Consider the following 19,166-nt stretch of genomic DNA (forward strand, 5'->3'; position numbering starts at 1 on the left):
GGGGATGAGAACTTAGCTGGACTTCCTTATAAGTATTTTATGATTTGGTCTTGTTTTCACTTGGAATTGGATGGCTGGGGAGCCACGATAGCCTTTTCTGTGGTGGGGGCTCTGAAGGTCTGCTTCGGGCCCCGGGCTTGAATCTTGTTCAGTTAGCTGCAAGTCAGCCCTGCACTCTCTGAGCGCCAGTTGCTTTCCCTCTCAGGCCAGCAGATTGCGTGCAGGAGATTCGGTGCAGTGCGGAAACAGTTAACAGATCTCAAAGCATCTCATCTGAACCCACTGGGACTAACTCCCTTAGCTAGGAAGGCTTAGGGCTTGTTTCTGAGGCTGTCTCCAGACACTCACTCGCTTTAATAATAAGATTGTTTACCAGGTGGTGCTATGCATAGCGTCTCAGCCTGCTCCTGAAAACCCCTGGTGAGAAAAATCAAGGCCAGGGGTGGCCGAGTGAGTCCCCAAGATCATAGTCAATGGCAAAAGGTGTAATCAGCTCCCTCCCAGAGCCTGCCCCAACCTTGGAGGTGAGGTGGCATTTTATTAACAGCAACCTGTTGCCTAGTCTGAGCCAGGTCGACCACCCCCATGAGAAAGGGAGGGGGTCCCCCTGCAGGTCGATCCAAGTAACTGCCGCTTACCCTGCCCTCTTTCTAGTGGGGGCCGGTATTTCCCCAGAGTCTCCTCCCAGTCCCGGGAGATGCTCCAGCGCCTGCCTTTGGAAAGTGAGGAAGGGACAGAGTCAGAAGAGAGGGAGAACAGTTCTGTAGAAGATCTGAAAGAAATCGTCGCCCTGGCTTTTGTGAAAGAGAACACTGGGGCTCAAAAAGGACTTCAGAATGCCCAGCAGCAAGGCAAGAAGAGAAAGAAAAGGAGGTTAGGATTGAAAGATGGGGAATGGGGATTCCCGTTGGTTAAGAGCAAGAGGGACCTGGGAGGAAGGGGACCTTGGCTGCTAATGAGTGGGGGAAAGGAAAAACTGTGACGAGACCACTTTTCGGTTCATGTAAAAAGAACCCACTTTTGATGATCGGTTTTATAGAATCGAATAATGGTGTGTGTAATCTAAAACTCCACCTTGCCCTAATCTTCATTCTGTGTTTAGAATGTCATTTCTTTTTTTAATTGCGTGAGGTGGCTTAGGTTTCCTGCAGCCCCACCTGGGATGAGGTGTTTTTGTGCGCACTCTCTCGTTCTGGCAAGTGTGTCTGTCTCTGTCTTGCTGCTTTCCTTTTTCTCTTTTCCAGATGATTGGTGATCAATCTATCCAGCTGCCGATATGAGAGCGGTGAGCATCTGGATTCAAGGGATCTACGCTGGGGACCCACTGGATTCCCCAAAGGGTTGGGAAGGGTAACTCTTATATATTCTCGAGGATGAAAAAGGGTGTCTCCAAATCCTGTCCTTTGCTTCTCCAAGCTCATTTAACTACTTGAGGAAATTGGGAAGTTCATTCTGAGAAAATATGGGTTCGACCACAATGGTGTGTACTTCACCCATCTGTAGTTCTTGTATATGGTTATTAGGGGATCTGATTGCAGAGAAGGCAGCTTTTGCTGTAATCGGTGGCTCTTTTTTAGGGTACAGGTTCCAAACTGGCCATCTGTGGGCTGAAGATGATCTGCAGATCTACTCTGTAGTACAGAGTAGAATGTTGGTGTTTTACTTTCAAATTTGGAAGCTTTAGGCTTGCCCTGACTCTCTTGGTCACTGCGGGCACTTCTTCCTTTCCAGGCCCTTGAAGACATTTGAGTTGGTGTTGGATCAGCTCCTAGTTATCAATATTAACAGAGACAGGAGAAAAAGGATATGATACCATATATGTCATCTTGGTATACATTGTATAATTTTTTTTTTCTGTCAATTTACCTCACAAATTAAGCCTGGTTCTGGCTGATGTTAAGGATTTAAGTTTATATTCCCTTAACAATCAGTGCTTAGTGTTTGGGGAAAACCCAGAAGGCTTCTTCCTGGCATGGGAAAGGCAGGGTGGTTGAAACATTCTTCCCAGATAGCCTTTCTGTGGGGATGATTGGGCATATTCTTCAATACCTTTCAACTCTTTGTGTTGCTTTCTTGGCAATGGTGTGTCCCAGCAGGGCAAGATGGCTTCCAGTCCCTAGGAGCCTGGGTGTCTCACTTCATTGCTTGGTCTGGAGGTACTTAGAAATGTACCCTCCCCACTCCATGCTCCTCCTTCACTTCCTGGGCTAACAGGCCTTTCTTCCTCCAACTCTGCGGCAGTGCGTAGGGCTGCCCAACAGTACGGCCTTCGAGAAGGAGGGGAAAATGACGACTGGACTCTCTGCTGGACTGACTGCTCAGTGTCACTGGAGCGGGTGATGGAAATGAAAAGTTACCAGGTATCTGGGTCAGAGCTGGTCCTCAGCATAAGTGTGGCATCTGCCCCATGGGTCCCCACTGTCCCCCAAGGGGATCTTGTGTGCAATCCCATGTCTCCATTGTTCATAAATTCCGGCTTCCTTTGCAGAAAATCAATCACTTCCCAGGGATGAGTGAAATCTGCCGCAAGGACTTGCTGGCCAGGAATATGAACCGCATGTTAAAGATGTTCCCTAAAGATTTCCACTTTTTCCCTAGGACCTGGTGTCTTCCTGCTGAGTGAGTGCCTACCTGTGCTCCTTTCTCCATTCCCCATCCCTAATTACATTTCCCTTTTGCCTCTGATTCCTTGGTTACTACTTTCCCTTCCCATAGTATCTCCCATCTCTCTTTTTCCAGAAGAAGAGGGAGAATGGGTGTGGCCGACATTGAGGAAACACGAGGCTCTGCAAAGAAAATTGGATGACAGTTTAGGACTAGGTGCTTTAGAGCCTGTGCCTGCAGTTAGGATGGGAATTTGTTCGGACCCTGAAAGCTGTTGGTTTTGAGTTTGTTCCAACACTTTAACCATAGAGTTTCTGAATGTTTAAAGACCATAGGCACTTCTGCAGAGAGTGAGGCAATGGTTAATGCCCAGGTTAGGAGCAGGGAGGAATGCCTGACTTCTGTCCCGTGGTAGTGCCATGGAGGGCAGTAAGTCTTTCCCCACCTCTGGTCCCATTTTATCTATCTTAAAACTGGACATCCATTCCTGCTACATAAAATGCTGTGGACCACATCGCCAGGAAACAGGAGAAATTTCAGTTGACATGAACATGACCTGGGTACAATCTGGTGTTTGAGATGGGGTGGAGGTGGCAGAGAAGCGTCGCCATCAGAATCATACTACATGGCAAAGGCCCCAGAGAAATCCCACTCTCTCCTATTTGCCCAGCGCTTTCCCAAACCCAGAGCTCCAGGGCTCCCAGCCTTTCCTAGATGTCTGAAACAACTTTCAGGGTTTAGCAGCAACTTAGGAGAAAATGTGTTTACCATCAGGTCAACAGGCGCCTCCAAATTTCATGGCCACTGAGGAACTTTGCAGTTAAATGACCTCCAGTGATCACAAGTTTCCTTTGAGTTAAAATGCAAAACAAGGAATATAGCAAGACTGAATTAAGTTGGTTTCTTTATTTCTTCTGACTATAATGTCTTCAAAGTATGTTCAAAGATAGATAGTCTTTGCCCTCTTACATGCTGGCTAGAGTGGAGATGTTCCAGAGGAAAAGCTGAGCCCAGAGTCGGAGAAGAGACTGATTGATTCGAGGTCACATCGCCTGGGGCTTGAGGCAGATTCAGAACTCCAAATCTCCTATCTGCAAACCCAGAAAATCAAACTCTGTGGTCATAGCTAACTTTATGGGGTGTGCAGCATGTATCAGCACCTTGCCTACATGTGTCATGTATGAGATAGGTGTTATTATCCTCATAGCTAGACGATGGAATTGAGGCTTACAGAGGTCAAGTACTTGCAAAGGATTCAGACCTGAATTCCCTCCGAAACCCACCCTATCTTCACTGTGTGTGCGCAACTGCCTTCTATTATGAGACCTCTGGGCGTCTGCCTGTTAACTCCAGGACTTTCGTCACATTTTATGTATAATATTTATACACATAAATATATATATATTTTTTTTAAAAAATAAAGAGCTAGCCTTTCTTTTCACTGCTCCCCAGCTAAAGGTGTGTCTCCTTCCCTCCCTGTTCTGGTAGCTGGGGAGATTTGCAGAACTTCAGCAGGTCAAGAAAAAATAAGACATACATTTGTAAGCCGGATTCGGGCTGCCAGGGGAGAGGTATATTCATCACCCGGACGGTGAAAGAAATCAAACCAGGGGAGGACATGATCTGTCAGGTCTATATTTCAAAGGTACTTCTTCACCGTGACTGTTTACTCCCACAGCAGCCTCAGGCTGTAGCTCCACTGGACTGAACGTGAAATGAGGGAACGGAGGGCAGGGGTGGGGGTAAAGCCAAGTCCTGTCCTCTGCCTTGGACTTCGTCAGACCAAGCCTCCTGACCAGGGATGTGAAATGTACCTGGGCCCAAGTGTCCCGTGCCTTTGTACTGTTGTTATTCGGTCTGGCCCTGCTAGGCTGGACCTTTGCCTCTAACAGACAACAGCTGGGAGAACGCCTTTGGCCTCTGGAAGCCCCGGCTCTTTTGGGAGAGGGGAATAGTCCTGGTGAGATAACGGCAACCAGCTTTACTCCATGACTAGGGGTCAGAGGTCACAGTGGTATAGCCCAATGCAGGAAGGGAGCCCTCGGGAGTGCGCAGAGGAGCCTTGGCCAGCATTACAGGGAGAACTCTTACAGAACTGCAGCAATAACATAGCTCTGGACGGTGATCACATGTTCTTCATCACAGGACTTGTTAATATAATAATTTAGTTGCCAGGAGCTCTTTTGGAAGTGGTTACTCATGCGATTTGACAGACCATGAAACTGAGGCACAGTGTAGTTTAGTGACTTCCACAGGTCATGTGGTAGGTCAGTGCCCAAGTCCCCTTCTCCCTTTCCCCAGCCCTGGCCAAGCCTGCAGTGTGTAACACCAGTGTTGTCATGAAAACTAGACAGGATGCTAATGATTCGCAAGTCTGAATTTCTCCTCCGATGCTTGTGTGACTTCTATTCTCTTCTCCCAGCCCTTTATCATTGATGGGTTCAAGTTTGACCTCCGGATTTATGTGCTGATGACATCCTGTGACCCTCTCAGGATTTTTGCCTACAAAGAAGGACTGGCCCGCTTCGCCACAACTTCTTACTCTCACCCTTGCACAGAAAACCTGGTGAGCTCAGGGGACATGCCACTTCCCTTTCCTCCCTGGTTAAATCCACATTCTCAAACATTGTGTATGAGGCTGCCATTCGCCGAAAGCTTACTATGTGCCGGGTCGCATACGTTCTTTCCTTTAGCACTCCCAGGAGCCCGCAGAAATAGGGATTGTCACCTCCCTTTTACAGAGAGGAAATGAAAACTTAGAGAGTAAAAGGACTTGTCCAAGGTCACAGAACTAGGAAGAGTTCTGGCTGAGACTCACAGCCATGTCCGCTTGACTGTAAAGCAGGTACCACAGTTTCCTGGTAGGAAGGAAGGTCTTATGCAAGCCCCTACTGCTTCCTCCACACTCCTGTTCCCCCAGGACCCCTGAAGTGTCTCTCAGGCAGGGCACCACCCAATCTCAGGGGGAATTAGAGTTTCTTATACTCCAGGCTATAGGATACCCTTTCTTACTTCCTCTGTTTTGCCAGTTTAAATAAGCCCTATGACTTCCCCTTTTTCTTCCATCTCTAAGCCCCAGGGCCCTGGGAGGGCACAGAGAGGAAGTGGGAAGGCTGCCCTTCCTCCTAACCCCACAGACTTCTGTCTCTTCCCCAGGATGATATCTGCATGCACCTGACTAATTATTCCATTAACAAGCACAGTTCCAATTTCATTCAAGATGCTCACTCTGGCAGCAAGAGGTAAGGAAGCGGCTTCAGTACTCTTTTCTTTTCTGCCAGTCTCAGAGCTGCTCTCTGGGATTCTACCCAAACCCTGTCAGTTCCCCATCTGTGTTTCCATCTTAGATTACATGGTCTCAGAAAATATTTCTTTGCCTCTAAACCCAGAACAGACTCCTTAGTCTCTGCCCTCTGGCTGTTGTTAATCATTAAAAGAAGGCCACATCATAAACCCTAGGAAGAGGGGAAGAGGAGAATAAACATGAACTATTTCCTCAGCAGGATACACACACACACACACACACACACACACACACACACACACACACGCAGAGCAAAATATACTCTTGTTACAGTTGGCCCTTCTGACATTTCCAAACCAACAAATATTTACTGATCACTGGTCTGCCACGGGAAAAGGGCATGCCAGGCAGTTGTTCTAAGCCTGTGGTTCCCTGGGGTGTTGCTCCAACAGAGATTCTCAAATGATGTGTCATGATGCCTGGTGTGACATGGCATGTGGCTAGCTGGCTTTAAGATTCTCCAGAAGAAGGGAGAATCTTAAGAGGAATGCATGAGTCTCTTTCCAAGCAGCTTTTACATGCATGTTATCATCTAATCCTGTCTCATTTGAGTTTTAAGAAAAAGGGGGACTGAAGAATGTGAACATGACCAGACAAGGGGGAAAGAAAAGGGAAGTATTTTCTTTTGTGTTGGGGCCCAAGCTGGGTGTTTTGTGTGCATATTTTTTTTTTCATTGAATTTTCACAATACTATGGCAGAGGTATTATAATCTACCTTTTGTAAGTGGAGAACTATGAATTAGGTGCCATCTCTGTTTTACAGATAAGGAAACTGAGTCCCTGAGAAGTAAGTTGCCCAAGGTCATACAGCTATAAATGCTAGAACAGGATGAGAGGGTAGGTCTGTCAGACTGCAAAGCACATGCTACTTCTGCACCAAGCTTCAGAGGACCAATACACAGGCAATCTGTTTGGCTTCAGAGCATCAGAGAGGCATGGGAAATTTCACGACTCCCTCGGTGGCAGAGTTCCAAAAAGCAAATGAGGAGCCGTTAGATTAAGGGGACGTGTCAGGCTGGGTGGAAGCAGTCTCCCCTTTCTCAGGTGGCACCAGCCACTCGTCTTGCCTGAAGCTCTCCCACCTCCTCTCTCCTCCTGGACCGTGGGCACCAGCCGAGCCTCCCGCGCTGTTGCATGTGGAGCTTCTGTGCTCAGTGAGGCCTGTCTTCCAGTCCCATGCTGACTTTCGCTGGCTGAGTCAGCTTGGGCAAGTCCTTTCATCTCTTTGAGCTCCATTTCTTGGCCTGTGATAAGATGCCCTGCCATGTCCTACCCATCTCAAAGGGTCACTGTGGGACTCAAACAACCTATGATAGCAGCACAGATGGTGCTCATGGTTAATGCTATTTTTCCTTACTCTAAGGGCGTGTAATCGAAGGGCCCTCGTTTCCCTGCATCCCTTCCTTTCCACCAGGCCCACACCTCACTTCAGACTCAGACCTAATGGCTGCATTGGCCTCTTGGCTCTTCTCCCTAGCTCCAGGCACCTCTGCTTACCCTCTCTGTACTCCATTTCCTCATCTCTAAAATGACATAATGAAATAGGAACATTGGCGGGCCAGCCTCACAGAGATGCTGTAAGGACCTATTGAGATAATATGTATGAATGGGCTTCAGAAACTGAAGCCCATTCAAACTCCTCTGCTGAATTTACTAAAGTGACCAAATCCCACTTTCCACGATTATTGCTATTACAGCAATGGTCAACATTTTATTTGTTAAGCACTTGATATATGCCAGGCACTGCTCTAAGAAATTACATACCTCAACCCGGTTAATCCTTACAATACTATGTTATCATCATCCTGATTTTGCATATTAGGAAACAGTTGTAAAAAGATTAAGTAACTTGCCCAAGGTCGCACAGCTAGGAAGTGATAGAGCTGGAATTAAAAGTCCCAAGGCCACGCCCTTAACCGCTAGGAAACGCTGCCTACGCTATTTCCTCTGTGGTATTCTACCAGAGACACTCTCATGCTCATATCTGATTGCTCATTCCCACCTCTCTGCCTTTGCTCATCTCCAAACGAAAACATGGGAGAGCATCCTTGAAGACCTTTCTGTCTCACCAAGCTTCCACGTTGTCTTCTCTGACCTGGTTCTGAATTCTGATCCAGCCGCATAACACTGCAGTGTGGGTGACACCCATCTTCTCTGTGGGCCTCTGCATTCTCACTTATCAGCTGAGAGGATGGGGTTCCATCTCTAAGGACAAGTCTGTGGAATCAGTCTAACCGCCCACTGTGACCTTTCCATCTCTGGACTCCCACACCCCTTATGGTCACCATCAGCTGGATCCTATAACTGCTTTTTGCTTGGCGCACATGTTTGTCTTGTGTCCCCAGTGGTACTTAAGCTCCTGTACTTAACAGTTAGAATGGTGCCCTGGCCTTCTGGGTGCTTCCTATGTTGCTAGGCAGGGTCCTTTTTCCCGTCTCTCCCTCCCTTTCCCTTTCACCTTTCTGTGTCCTTTTCCCTATCTTCCGAGACAATCTGTTTCTCATACTGACTGCTTCACTGCCCCCAATTTCCCCCACCCCAGTTTGAAGCCAACCGCATCTCCAGTCAATCCCCCACTAGGCTGCAAACCCAGTAGGAGCAGTGACGGATAAGACAGAAAGACTGGAAACCCGGCAGGCCTCTGGGGCAGAGATCAGGTCCTCTTCATCTTTCAGCATGCCTGGCACACAGCTGGTGTGTTAAATTGAACTGACTAACCAGTCGGACATTATGAAATTACACAATACATAGTCGTAGTGATATGCCTGAGTTATCAAGAGGAGATTATGTTATGATGCATAATGTCTGTTTTAAGAAGGCAAAGAAGCGAATAATGTATTTTGAGAAACCTTATTTCCCAGTTTGACAAATTAAATACATTTTTTGCACTTGAAAGGATTGGCTTCAGGTAATCCGGAAAATTTGTTTATGTGTAGCCCCTATTCCCTGACAGTGGCAGGTAGAGGATGTGGGCCTCTGTATTAAGTGACCTTTGCTTATCTGTCTTTATATAAATGCATTTTTGGTTGTTTCACGTATATATTTACTTCTCAAATTGTCCTTAGGCTTTCCACGACAGAGGTGGTGGTTTCTTGGGATCCCCTCATCGCACAAACTTTGCACACACAGCAGACCCTTAGCAAACTGCATTGGCTGGATGGCCCCATATCCTCCTTTTCAACTCTGTTGGCTGGGGTCCAGTGAGCTCTTTGAACTACCTGGATGAGCCATGTCTCCTGTCTCCTCATTCTCCTCTTTGCTCTTCACTCCCCTGTGTATCTTCCTCCCATTTCCCCACTTCCCACTTCGACTATCAGTGCACACGTGTCTGCGTGCGAAGGATGGGTGTTTGTCCCCTTCATTACCTCTTGGACCTGCTGGATTCACCCTCTTTCTGTACTGCCCAGCATGAAGCTGACTGGAGCATCCCCTCAGATCTCTCCTCATCAACCTCTCCCCGTTGGGGAGACATCCTCTGATCTCTGTGATAGTTGGCCTGCGAGTGAGGGCTTTCCTGGGATGTGGTACTTTCAGTTCTGAAATTGAGACTCTCCTGGTCTGCCTGAGATGGTTGGTAGCTCTATCTGTGGAGATGCCTTGGGCTGCCTTTTTCTTGCAAGTCATCCTAAAACAAAATTTCTGTGTTTTTAGTGTCCCGAGAATCCCCTCAGATGGCCGAGGTAAAACTCAGGTAGCAGTATTCTTAAAAGGCTCCATGAGTACTTCTAACGAACACCAAAGCCTGAGAAATTGCCATCAGAGCAAAACCATGATGTAGGGTGTTGGTTTTTATTTCTTTTTTTCACCCATTAAGCTCTCCACCCAGAATACTCAGTCCCCACCCCAGCCTACGGGTGTTTTCTGGGCCACAAGGAAAGTGCCCAGGCAGGTCTTGACAGGTCATTATATCTGTGCCCACTGCAGGGCTGTGGAGGGTTGGGGGGTGTGGATCTGTGTCTCCTGCAGACCCCTCCTGAGCTGACATAGCCCTGGTGTCACCCTGGCTCTTGGGTGTCCATCCCTACTGGTTGGAGGGATGTATCTGCTCTAGAAGTTTCTGGTTTCCAGCATGCCATGGCCGTAGATGACCAGAAGCGGGCTGTGATTCCCCTCCAGGAAGCTCTCCACCTTCAACATGTACATGGAGAGCCATGGATACAACCTGGAGCAGATATGGAGAGATATCGAGGACATCATCATCAAGACAATCATCTCAGCCTACCCCGTCATCAAGCATAACTACCACACCTGCTTCCCCAACCACACGCTCAACAGCGCCTGCTTTGAAATCCTGGGCTTTGACGTTTTGTTGGACCGCAAACTGAAGCCCTGGCTGCTGGAGGTAGGGAGGTTGGGGCGAGGGGTGAAAACTGGCCCCTGTAACTGCGGTCAGCCAGCTTCAGGCTCATCATCTCTCTGCCCTCAGCTAGATCTTTTAAATCAACTTCCTGCACGAGTCCCTCCCGTGGCGCTTGCTGCCAGGGGCTTCTCTCTTAGTTGAGAAATGGCCACCAGAGGGGGGTAGATGGCCGGGAATTAGAGAATTCCTTGTGTCTTTCTGAGGTCCACCCAGACTTGGAAACTCTGATCTCAGGCACAGAGTGATTCTAAAGACAGCTCTACCTTTTGTAATAGATTCATCTCCCAGAAAGGGGGTGTTCTCCATCACAGCTGGGTTGATGATATTTAAGATCGGATGCGAGCTGCCAGGCCTGGCTCTCAGGGGCCTGGACCCCTCAGTTCGAAGCACCAACAGAGAAGAGCCTGATATCTGTGGCCGTGGGAATGGGTGGGGAGCCACTCGACGAGTTTTCTGCCTCTCCCAGACTCATGGGGTGTTGGGAGGAGGAGGAAGAAAAGCTTCAGGGTGGCTGTCTCTCTCCCAGACTGAACGTGTGCCCAGCAGCCCTCTCCAGAGTCCATTCAGTATGCACACAGGGAGCGGGGGTGAAGGTGGGGTGTGGTGCCAATCAGAGGTGCCAGTATCAGCTGCGAATGACATAGAGTCAGCCTTTAGAACGGAGAACCCAGAATTATAGATCAGATTCCTGGGGCCTTGCCTTTCCTCCGTTCCCCGTCTTTGTTCCCTGGTGTGGGTGGGAAGGACAATATGCTGTTTGGAGATCTTACCCAAAGAGCAGAATTAGCCACCAGGAGCAAACCTTCAGAAACTGCTAGAAATCTTCAGATGTCACATAGTACTGCTGAACGATATGGACGTTTCTGTGAGCAGGAATGAGTCTTCTTTTTCTCTTCCCACCTGTCTCCCCCTCAAATCCCGTCAGGATCCCCAAAGCGTCACACCTTCCTACTCCCTGTGTCCCTGCCTGGCCCTTCCAACCACCCCTTCCCTCTGCTCTGTGGAATGCACAGTACACGTGTGAGAGTACCACACCCCAGGTGGAGGGGAAACCAGAAACAGGGCACTCCCTGATGCTTCTCAAGAAGAAGGGACTAAAATGAAAGCTAGTGAAACTGGAGGGGGTTCCGCTTCCTCCTTTCCTTCCTGTGGCTCCTCCAGTCCAGACCTTCTCTCCTTCTCCCTTCCACTCATCTTGGTAGCCCGGGCCCCAAGGTGGGCGTGAGTAGCTCCCTGGAGGTGGCATTTTGGCCTCACTCCCTGCTTTCGCTCTGGACAGCCCAGTGCCCAGCTGCCATCTTGCCCTCCCAGGTCAATCACTCTCCGAGCTTCTCTACTGACTCCTGGTTGGATAAAGAGGTGAAGGACAGTCTGCTGTATGACACCTTGGTCCTGGTCAATCTGGGAAGCTGTGACAAAAAGAAAGTCTTGGAGGAGGAGAGGCAACGGGGGCGGTTCCTGCAGCAGTGTTGTTCCAGGAAGACCAGGTTCGGTTGCACCCCCCCCCCCCGCCCCGTCCCCCTGGGGTCCCCATTCTCTATGACTTCTCTGCTCCCAATAAGACTGATCTGTCCTGGTCCAAGTTACGACTTGACAGCCTACTAGTTATGTGGCCTTTATTTCACTTCTCTGAGCCTCAGTATTCTTTCTGTGAAATGGAGCTAATGATACATAAGGGTTTTTATTTTGAGGGAAAAGATTAAATGAGATAATGTATGCCAAGGCTTATCATAGTGCCTGGCACTATAACTTATGTTAGAGACTAGTAGGAATCTTGCCTGGAGTTGGTGGGGAGAGGAGTCAGTTCTTACAAATGATAATGCTACTTGGAAAATTTGTTTATATTTGCAGAACGTGACAGTTTGAACAGTTTTACTGTGAATATTCCTTTGTTTCTAAAAATAGGAGACTTAAGTGATAGACATAACTATGTATAATGGATATGAGTTTATTAATATATGCAGATTCAGGAATTACCAATACAAAAAATGAAACCATTCCTTTATTTTTACAAAAGGAAGAGTTGCCTGTCCTACCCCATGTTGGCAGGAGCTAATGTGTCCCTGATTCCTGATGGGCAGCATTTGCCTTTCACAGAGGCTTTCTTCTGCAGAGTGACTCTAGCATCAGAAGGCCCCAGGCCTGGTCCAGGAGATGCCCGCATTGCTTTTCAGATCTCACCATGGCCTCTGCCCTCCTCATGAGCGGAGCCAGCCTGGTCCTTCGAGATTAAACTTCTGGAGCTGGGGCAATAGCATCTACGTTCGGACGGCACCGTGTTTCTCAGAGCACTTTCGCCTGTGCCGTCTTCCCTGTAGGGAGGGTGGTAGGCAGATAGTGGGGTACTGTTTTGTATGGTCTTGTTTTGGCACTAAGGAGACTAAGACTCTGAACTGGTAAGTGGCAGGTCCGGACCCAGAGCCCAGGGAGTGTGCAGCTGGGATTCCAGTGTGCCTTCCACTGGGCCAGCTTTCCCTAAACTCCTTGAGGAGAAGGCAGCATCAGTACGGAACAGCCCTCCTCTGAATCGGTCTCCTTGTCATGGCTTGGCCCTGGCTAGTTCAGTGGCTCTTGGTTTCCCTGCTGTAAAAGGGGCTTACCCTTCCTCCTTTCCTCACCTCTACCTCTTCCGGGGGCTGTGAGGAAAAATGAGAGCATCACAGCTCATCAAGCTCATCCTAGAAGCCCTCAAGTTTAGCAAAACACAAGCTGTCATTCTCCAGAGAAAGGTAATAAGGGCTGTGAATTGGGAAGGTGGTGATAGTCCGCCTCGTCAGAACTAAGCCAGCAGGGAAATGGGTTTTACTTGTAAAAGGAGAGAATTTGGTGACCTGTGGGAAAGTCTGTTCTAACCAGCTCTTAGTGCGTGATGACATTGACTGTCCCAGGAGGGCTAGAATCTCCTCTTGCGGAAATATTGATTGACCACTGTTGTGTGCGTGGCCTCCGCCTGGCCCTACATGACATCCAGCTTCACCATGTCCCTTCCAAGAATTAAGCCATGTCCCAGTGAAACCCTGTGTTCTGCTTCTCAACAGGATCGAGGAAGTCAAGGGTTTTCGGGCTCTGCGTCTAGAGAAAACTGAGAAGTATGAGAAGGAAAATTGTGGAGGGTTCCGCCTGATTTATCCCAGTCTGAATTCAGAAAAGTATGAGAAGTTTTTCCAGGACAACAATTCCCTCTTCCAGAACACAATTACCTCCAGGGCCCGGGAGGTATATGCCCGGTAGGTTGGCGCCCTCAAGGTAGGTGGGGTCTTGGGGGGATTTTGCTTGACCTGCTGAGTGACTGGCCCAGACCAGACCTAGAGGAGAGTCTCTGAGCTTTAGTCCCTAACCTTGAAGTTGCCAGGGGGACATATACTTTAGTCTCATAAGGACCAGGAATTTTAAGATTCCCTGGTGTGGAGTATTGTTAAGTAGATGTGTGGCTGCTTCTGGAAACTCACCTCTGAGACAGGCAACCTCACCCCACTCCAGAATTCCTAGCCCCCTCAGAGCTTCCTCCTGGGTTCTAAGAGCTGGAAGGGACTCATCTCATCCAGTCCAGTCCCCACCCATCACCTCATTTTATGGAAAGGGAGGGCAGAACAGAGAAGAGGTCATTCAGCAGATAATGACAGAAGAGGGACTAGAGCACATGTCTTCTGACTCACATAACCATGTTATTTCCACTATGTCATTGGCCAGAGAGGCCCAGGATATGAAGTGGTCTAATGTGGGAGCCCCTGACTTTAGCCTCCTGCCCAGACTCTCTTCCCAGCACCTGCCATGTATGGAATTTGACCTACGCTGGTTAATGGGGGAGAGATAGGGTGGGGTGGAGTGTGGCGTAGGCCTTTCCTGTGCATCTCTACTTGGATACTATTTCCCAGACTGGGAATGGTATGGTTGGAGAGGTGACTCTCCTCCACCTCCTTCTTTGTGATCCATCAATCATCTGAGCGGACTGGACATGCCAGGGGAGGGAAGGTGGAGCACTCTGCTCTTTGCTCAGTCTTGTCCACCCCTGAAGGAGAATGCCCACTTTTGTAGCCCATCCCTAACCTACATGACACTAACCATTTCTCCATGGGCAGGCAACTGATCCAGGAGCTGAGATTAAAGAAGGAGAAACAATTCTTACAAACAAAAGAGAAGAAGATAGAGATGCAGGGGGAATCAGCAGGCGAGCAAGCAAGAAGCAAGAACTCGAGGAGCTGGCAACAGACACAACGGCAGAAATACAAGGCTGCTACCACCCACGCCTCCAAACAAGTAAACCCGGAAGGGAGGGGAGCATGCGTGCACAGCACCCTTCCCCGGCTGGGGCCAGTCCGTGGGGGGATGCTGAGGAGACCACTTCTCAGAGCTCAGACACACTAAAGAAATGGGGCTGCACAAGGGCCTGGGCCATAGGATGGGGAGCCCTGAAGTCACAAGGAGCCCAGCATCCTTCCAAGGATCTCTCCATCCAGGCAAAAAGGACGCTCACTGATCTGTCCTTCTTGCCTCCTCCAGTAGGAGCTAGCAGCTAGGAGGCTAATCACAACCTCCATATAGGGAGCAGGCTCCAGGATTGCATGTACTCATTGTCCTCAACTTCAGTCTGGGTTAGAATCCTCCCTTCCAGCAGGCCGGGGTCAAGGCTGAGGGAGCAGGCCACAGGGAAGAGCTCCTGGGAGGCAGGACCCTGAATATTACTTGGGGTCACTGACCGCAGCTGGGTCCTTCCATCGTACTCTGCTCAATATGTGGGCCAGCTCCTGGCTGTCCAGTTGTCCTGTGATCTGAACCTTTGGATCCCCATCCCCTTCTCTGCCTCTCTCTCTCTCTTCTGGCTCAGTGGAAAGATTCACTTGATTTTTTAGTCGATCTCCTTTTTCTCGAAGACTCACCTGAAGGGACAGGATTAGAGCAGTTTTATTTATTTTTATAACTTTGTTAGGGTCGTGGACCCTTTAAGAATCTCAGAAAAGCCATGGAATCTCTTGCCATAAAGTATTCAAAGACATAATTTTAAAACTGCAGTTTTAAGTGGCTTGAAGAGCCCATGAAACCATCCACGAGCCCTATAGGAGTCCCTAAACCACAGGTTAAGAGCCCCAAATTAAAGAAACTTTGATACCGATTGCTTTCCTTCTCCTCCTCATCTCCTTTGCACCTACTTTTGGGTGCAGATGAATCTGGAAGTGGACAGAGCTGGATTCCCATGGGCTGTGTGTTTGGTTTCCTCCTTCCCAGTACCTCCAGCCATTGACATTAATGACCTGCACACCTGACTTGCTCTTGAATGTCAGAGATGCAAAGAAAAATGAGACAGACAGAAGCCTTGACCATGAGGCCCCCAAGAAGGATGGCTTCACTTTCCATAATTTTACATCTGCAAGGCATTACCACTCTGTACCTGACCTGAGGAATTCAAGCCTTCTCAGCTGCTCCGGGCTGGAGCTCAGTAAACCCATCTCCAGAATCAAGGAAGCCAAGTCTGCCCCTGCAGTGAATATATTCACTCTGGTAAGTGGAGTGGTCTACCTCCCAGAGGGCCGAGCTCGGGAGGCAGTGGCAGGAGGATTGCTTTCTAGTCCCTTCTCTGCCCCCTGACTTGCTATGGCCCTTTGAGTAAGCCACTTTACTTCCCTGGACCTCGATTTCCCCATTTGTGAAGCCCAAGTTGCAGAATGACATAGCTGCTACAAGCAGAGATCTATACTTTTAGGGCTTTTAAAAAGGCCCATCTTATGCATCCTCTGTTTTTGGGCAGGGTGCCCCCTGTGGTATTCGTTTCTCAGGGCTGCTGTAACAAATTACCACAAACTTAGTGGCTTAAAGCAGAAATTTATTCTCTCAAGTTCTGGAGGCTAGAAGTCTGAAAACAAGGTGTGAGCGGACCGTACTCCCTCTGAAGGCTTTCTGGAGAGGATCCTTCCTTGCTTCTTGCTAGAGTTTGGTGGTTGCTGGCAATCCTTGGTATTCCTTGACTTGTGGCAGCGTAACTCCAATCTCTGCCTCTGTTGTCACATGGATTTCTTTGTGTTTCTCCTTTGTGTCTCTTCGCATGGCCTTCTTATAAGGATATCAATCATTAGATTTAGGGATCGCCCTAATCTAGTATAACCTCATTTTAACTTGACCAATTATATCTAGGGATACCCTATTTCCAAATAAGGTCACATTCTGAGGTCGTGGGTAGACATGAACTTGGGAGTTGGGAACAACCCTAATAAACCCAGTACAGCACCTAAACAGTGTTTCTCAAACTCCATTGATGTATGGATGCTTTTGAAGGAAAGAAAACTTTTTCAGGTCCCCATCATAGACTTAAATTATTTTTATAAATATATAAGCATAAAACCAGATACGAAATCTTTATACGTAAAACTTTTGTGTAACTACGAAAGCAAAACAATGCCATTAAAAATTCATGTCAAAAATTAACTTAATGTGGCAGTTGATTTTCTATTTTTGCAGAAACGAAGTTGCCACATAAATGTGGTCCTGGTAGTTCTCATACAGGTTCTTTAGTGTTCACCAAGGGCTATGTGATGACTCTACTGTAACTGCTGGAAAATCTTCAGCAGTGTTGGGCCTTCGCTTGGTCCAAGTGTAGTTATAGAGTAGCACAGCGTTTTTCAAATTTCTAACCATGGCCCACAGTAGAAATCCATTTTATTTCACAGCCCATCATATACACATACAACTGGGAAAAAAATTCTAAAACAATACTTAGCCATGTTAAATATGGTGACTCATTTGCTATTTTCTATTCTGTGCTATTCCGTTCTATTTGATTCTTTTAAAATATCAATTACAACCCACTAAATTAATTTCATGACATAACTAATAGGTCTACAACCCATAGTTTGATAAGCACATTTAAGAGAGTATGTTTTAGAGCTTCATGACATTGGATTTGGCAGTGATTTCTTGGATACGGCACCAAAAGCACTGGCAACAAAAGCAAAATTAGATAAGTGGGACCACATCAAATTTAAACAAAGCAAAAAGGCAATCTGTGGAATGGAAGTAAATATTTGCAAACCATGTGTCCGATAAAAGGGTTAGTATCCAGAATACATAAAGAACTCTTACAACAACAGCAAAATAACACAATTTTTAAAATGGGCAAGGCACTTAAATAGATAATTCTCCAAAGTGAAATAAGCCAGTCACAAGCAGACAAATACTCTATGATTCCACTTATATGAGTTATCTAGAGTAGTCAAACTCTTAGAGACAGAAAGTAGAATGGAGGTTGCCAGGGGCTGCAGAGAGGCAAAAAGGAGAGTCGTTTAATGGATACAGTATTTCAGTTTTGCAAGTTAAAAAGGTTCCAGAGATCTGTTGCACATGATGGGCATATAGTTAACACTACTGTACTGTACACTGAAAAATAGTTAAGATGGTAAATTTGATGATGTGTTTTTTTAAACCACACACACACATACACACACACACAAGAGTACAGAGTATGCTTTGAGGATCTGGCTACCTCTGGATCCCTGCTGATGTTCACAGAGCCGCTCCAGCTTTCTTCTGCTTAGTGTTTGCATGGCAAATCTTTTTGGGATCGGTGATCTATCCCTAAGTCCAGTTCTCAAAGTTTTTGGTAAGCTGTTTATGGTCAGAGTTGCAAATGGGCGGCTCAGGGGCGAATTTATAATCCATTTTACTAAGTCACATTCCCAGCTTCCTCCTCTCCACAATCTCCCTAGTACTTTCTGGTTCCCTGGGTCTGTTTGTTTGTTTGTTTGTTTGTTTGTTTGTTTGTTTCTTTCTTTCTTTCTCTTTCTCTCTCTCTCTCTCTCTCTCTCTCTCTCTCTCTCTCTTTCTTTCTTTCTTTCTTTCTTTTTTTTTTAGCTGTCTGGCAAGAAAGCTGAAGTTTTAGTTACCTTGCTTTGCGGCACACATCTTGTGACTATACCTACTTCCAGGACCAAGTGACAGAAAGTCACAGAGAGTATGTCTTAGGGGGTCACTCCACCCTTTTGGGACGACAGCTCCTTCACTAGAAGAGGAAGTTTCCCCTCCTTTAGGGATTTAGATTCCTCAGGTCCCGCTGTCGATTCTGTTGCCAGCATGGCTTCTGTCACGTGAGAATTTCATGGAAACGGGGGGTTCAAGAGAGTGGAGCAAAGAGAAGAAAAGCACGTCTTTGAGCCAAAACTACAGGGCTATTTATTTATTTGTTTATTTATCACCCGATATCATTTCTCTTTAGCCTGAAAAACTCCCTTCGGTATTTATTGTAATACACATCTGTTGGTGAGGAATTTTCTGATTTTGTTTTCTGAAAATGCTTTTAGTTAGCTTTCATTTTGTAGGATATTTTTGTTGGACCTGGAATTCTGGGTTGACATTATTTTTCTTGCAGCACTTTAAACATGTACCGTTATCTTCTGTTCTCTCTCTTTCTCTCTCTCTCTCTCTCTCTGTCTCTCTCTAATGAGAAATCAACTGCATTTATAACATGGTTTTCTATATGTAATGTGTCATTTTTCTCTGGCTGCTCTCTTTATCTCTGGATTTTAGCAATTCGATTATGATGTATCTTGGTGTAATTTTATTTGCTTTACCTTTTTTTGGATTCCTATATTATTGGTTTTGTAAATTGAAGTCTTGTACCAAATTTGAGAAGTTAATGGTTTATTTTTTTCAGATATTTTTTCTGTCTTATTTTGTTCCTTTCTATTTTATTTTCTGTCTCTGTGACTGCTCTAGGTAACTCATACATAGGACCATACAATATTTGTATTTTCGTGCCTGGCTTAGTACAATGCTTTCAAAGTTCATTCATGTTGTAGGTTGTATCAGAATTTTCTTCTTTTTTAAGTCTGAATAGTATTCCATTATGTATATATACCACATTTTGTTTATCCATTCATCTTTTGGTGGAAATTTGGCTACTTTTGGATATTG

General features: G+C 46.9%; 1 protein-coding gene across 5 annotated transcripts in view; it reads left to right on the forward strand.

The window, feature by feature from the left end:
* TTLL6 (tubulin tyrosine ligase like 6) overlaps window positions 1-19,166 on the forward strand; it is a 31,529-nt gene that overhangs the window by 6,631 nt on the left and 5,732 nt on the right. The window contains exons 2-13 of one of the 5 annotated variants that reach the window (XM_016164745.2): window positions 655-873; window positions 1,248-1,285; window positions 2,242-2,360; window positions 2,489-2,619; window positions 4,093-4,249; window positions 5,027-5,170; window positions 5,761-5,846; window positions 10,025-10,250; window positions 11,580-11,755; window positions 13,307-13,495; window positions 14,348-14,525; window positions 15,492-15,764. In XM_016164745.2, the coding sequence (XP_016020231.2) occupies window positions 655-873; window positions 1,248-1,285; window positions 2,242-2,360; window positions 2,489-2,619; window positions 4,093-4,249; window positions 5,027-5,170; window positions 5,761-5,846; window positions 10,025-10,250; window positions 11,580-11,755; window positions 13,307-13,495; window positions 14,348-14,525; window positions 15,492-15,764 (1,936 nt within the window). Of the gene's footprint in view, window positions 1-654; window positions 874-1,244; window positions 1,286-2,241; window positions 2,361-2,488; window positions 2,620-4,092; window positions 4,250-5,026; window positions 5,171-5,760; window positions 5,847-10,024; window positions 10,251-11,579; window positions 11,756-13,306; window positions 13,496-14,347; window positions 14,526-15,491; window positions 15,765-19,166 lie in introns of those variants that run through there. The other 4 variants (XM_016164747.2, XM_036222593.1, XM_016164748.2 and 1 more) reach the window with 4 other exon arrangements.

The sequence above is a fragment of the Rousettus aegyptiacus genome, unplaced genomic scaffold (assembly GCF_014176215.1).
Source record: "Rousettus aegyptiacus isolate mRouAeg1 unplaced genomic scaffold, mRouAeg1.p scaffold_m13_p_6, whole genome shotgun sequence".
Taxonomy (NCBI): Eukaryota; Metazoa; Chordata; class Mammalia; order Chiroptera; family Pteropodidae; genus Rousettus; species Rousettus aegyptiacus.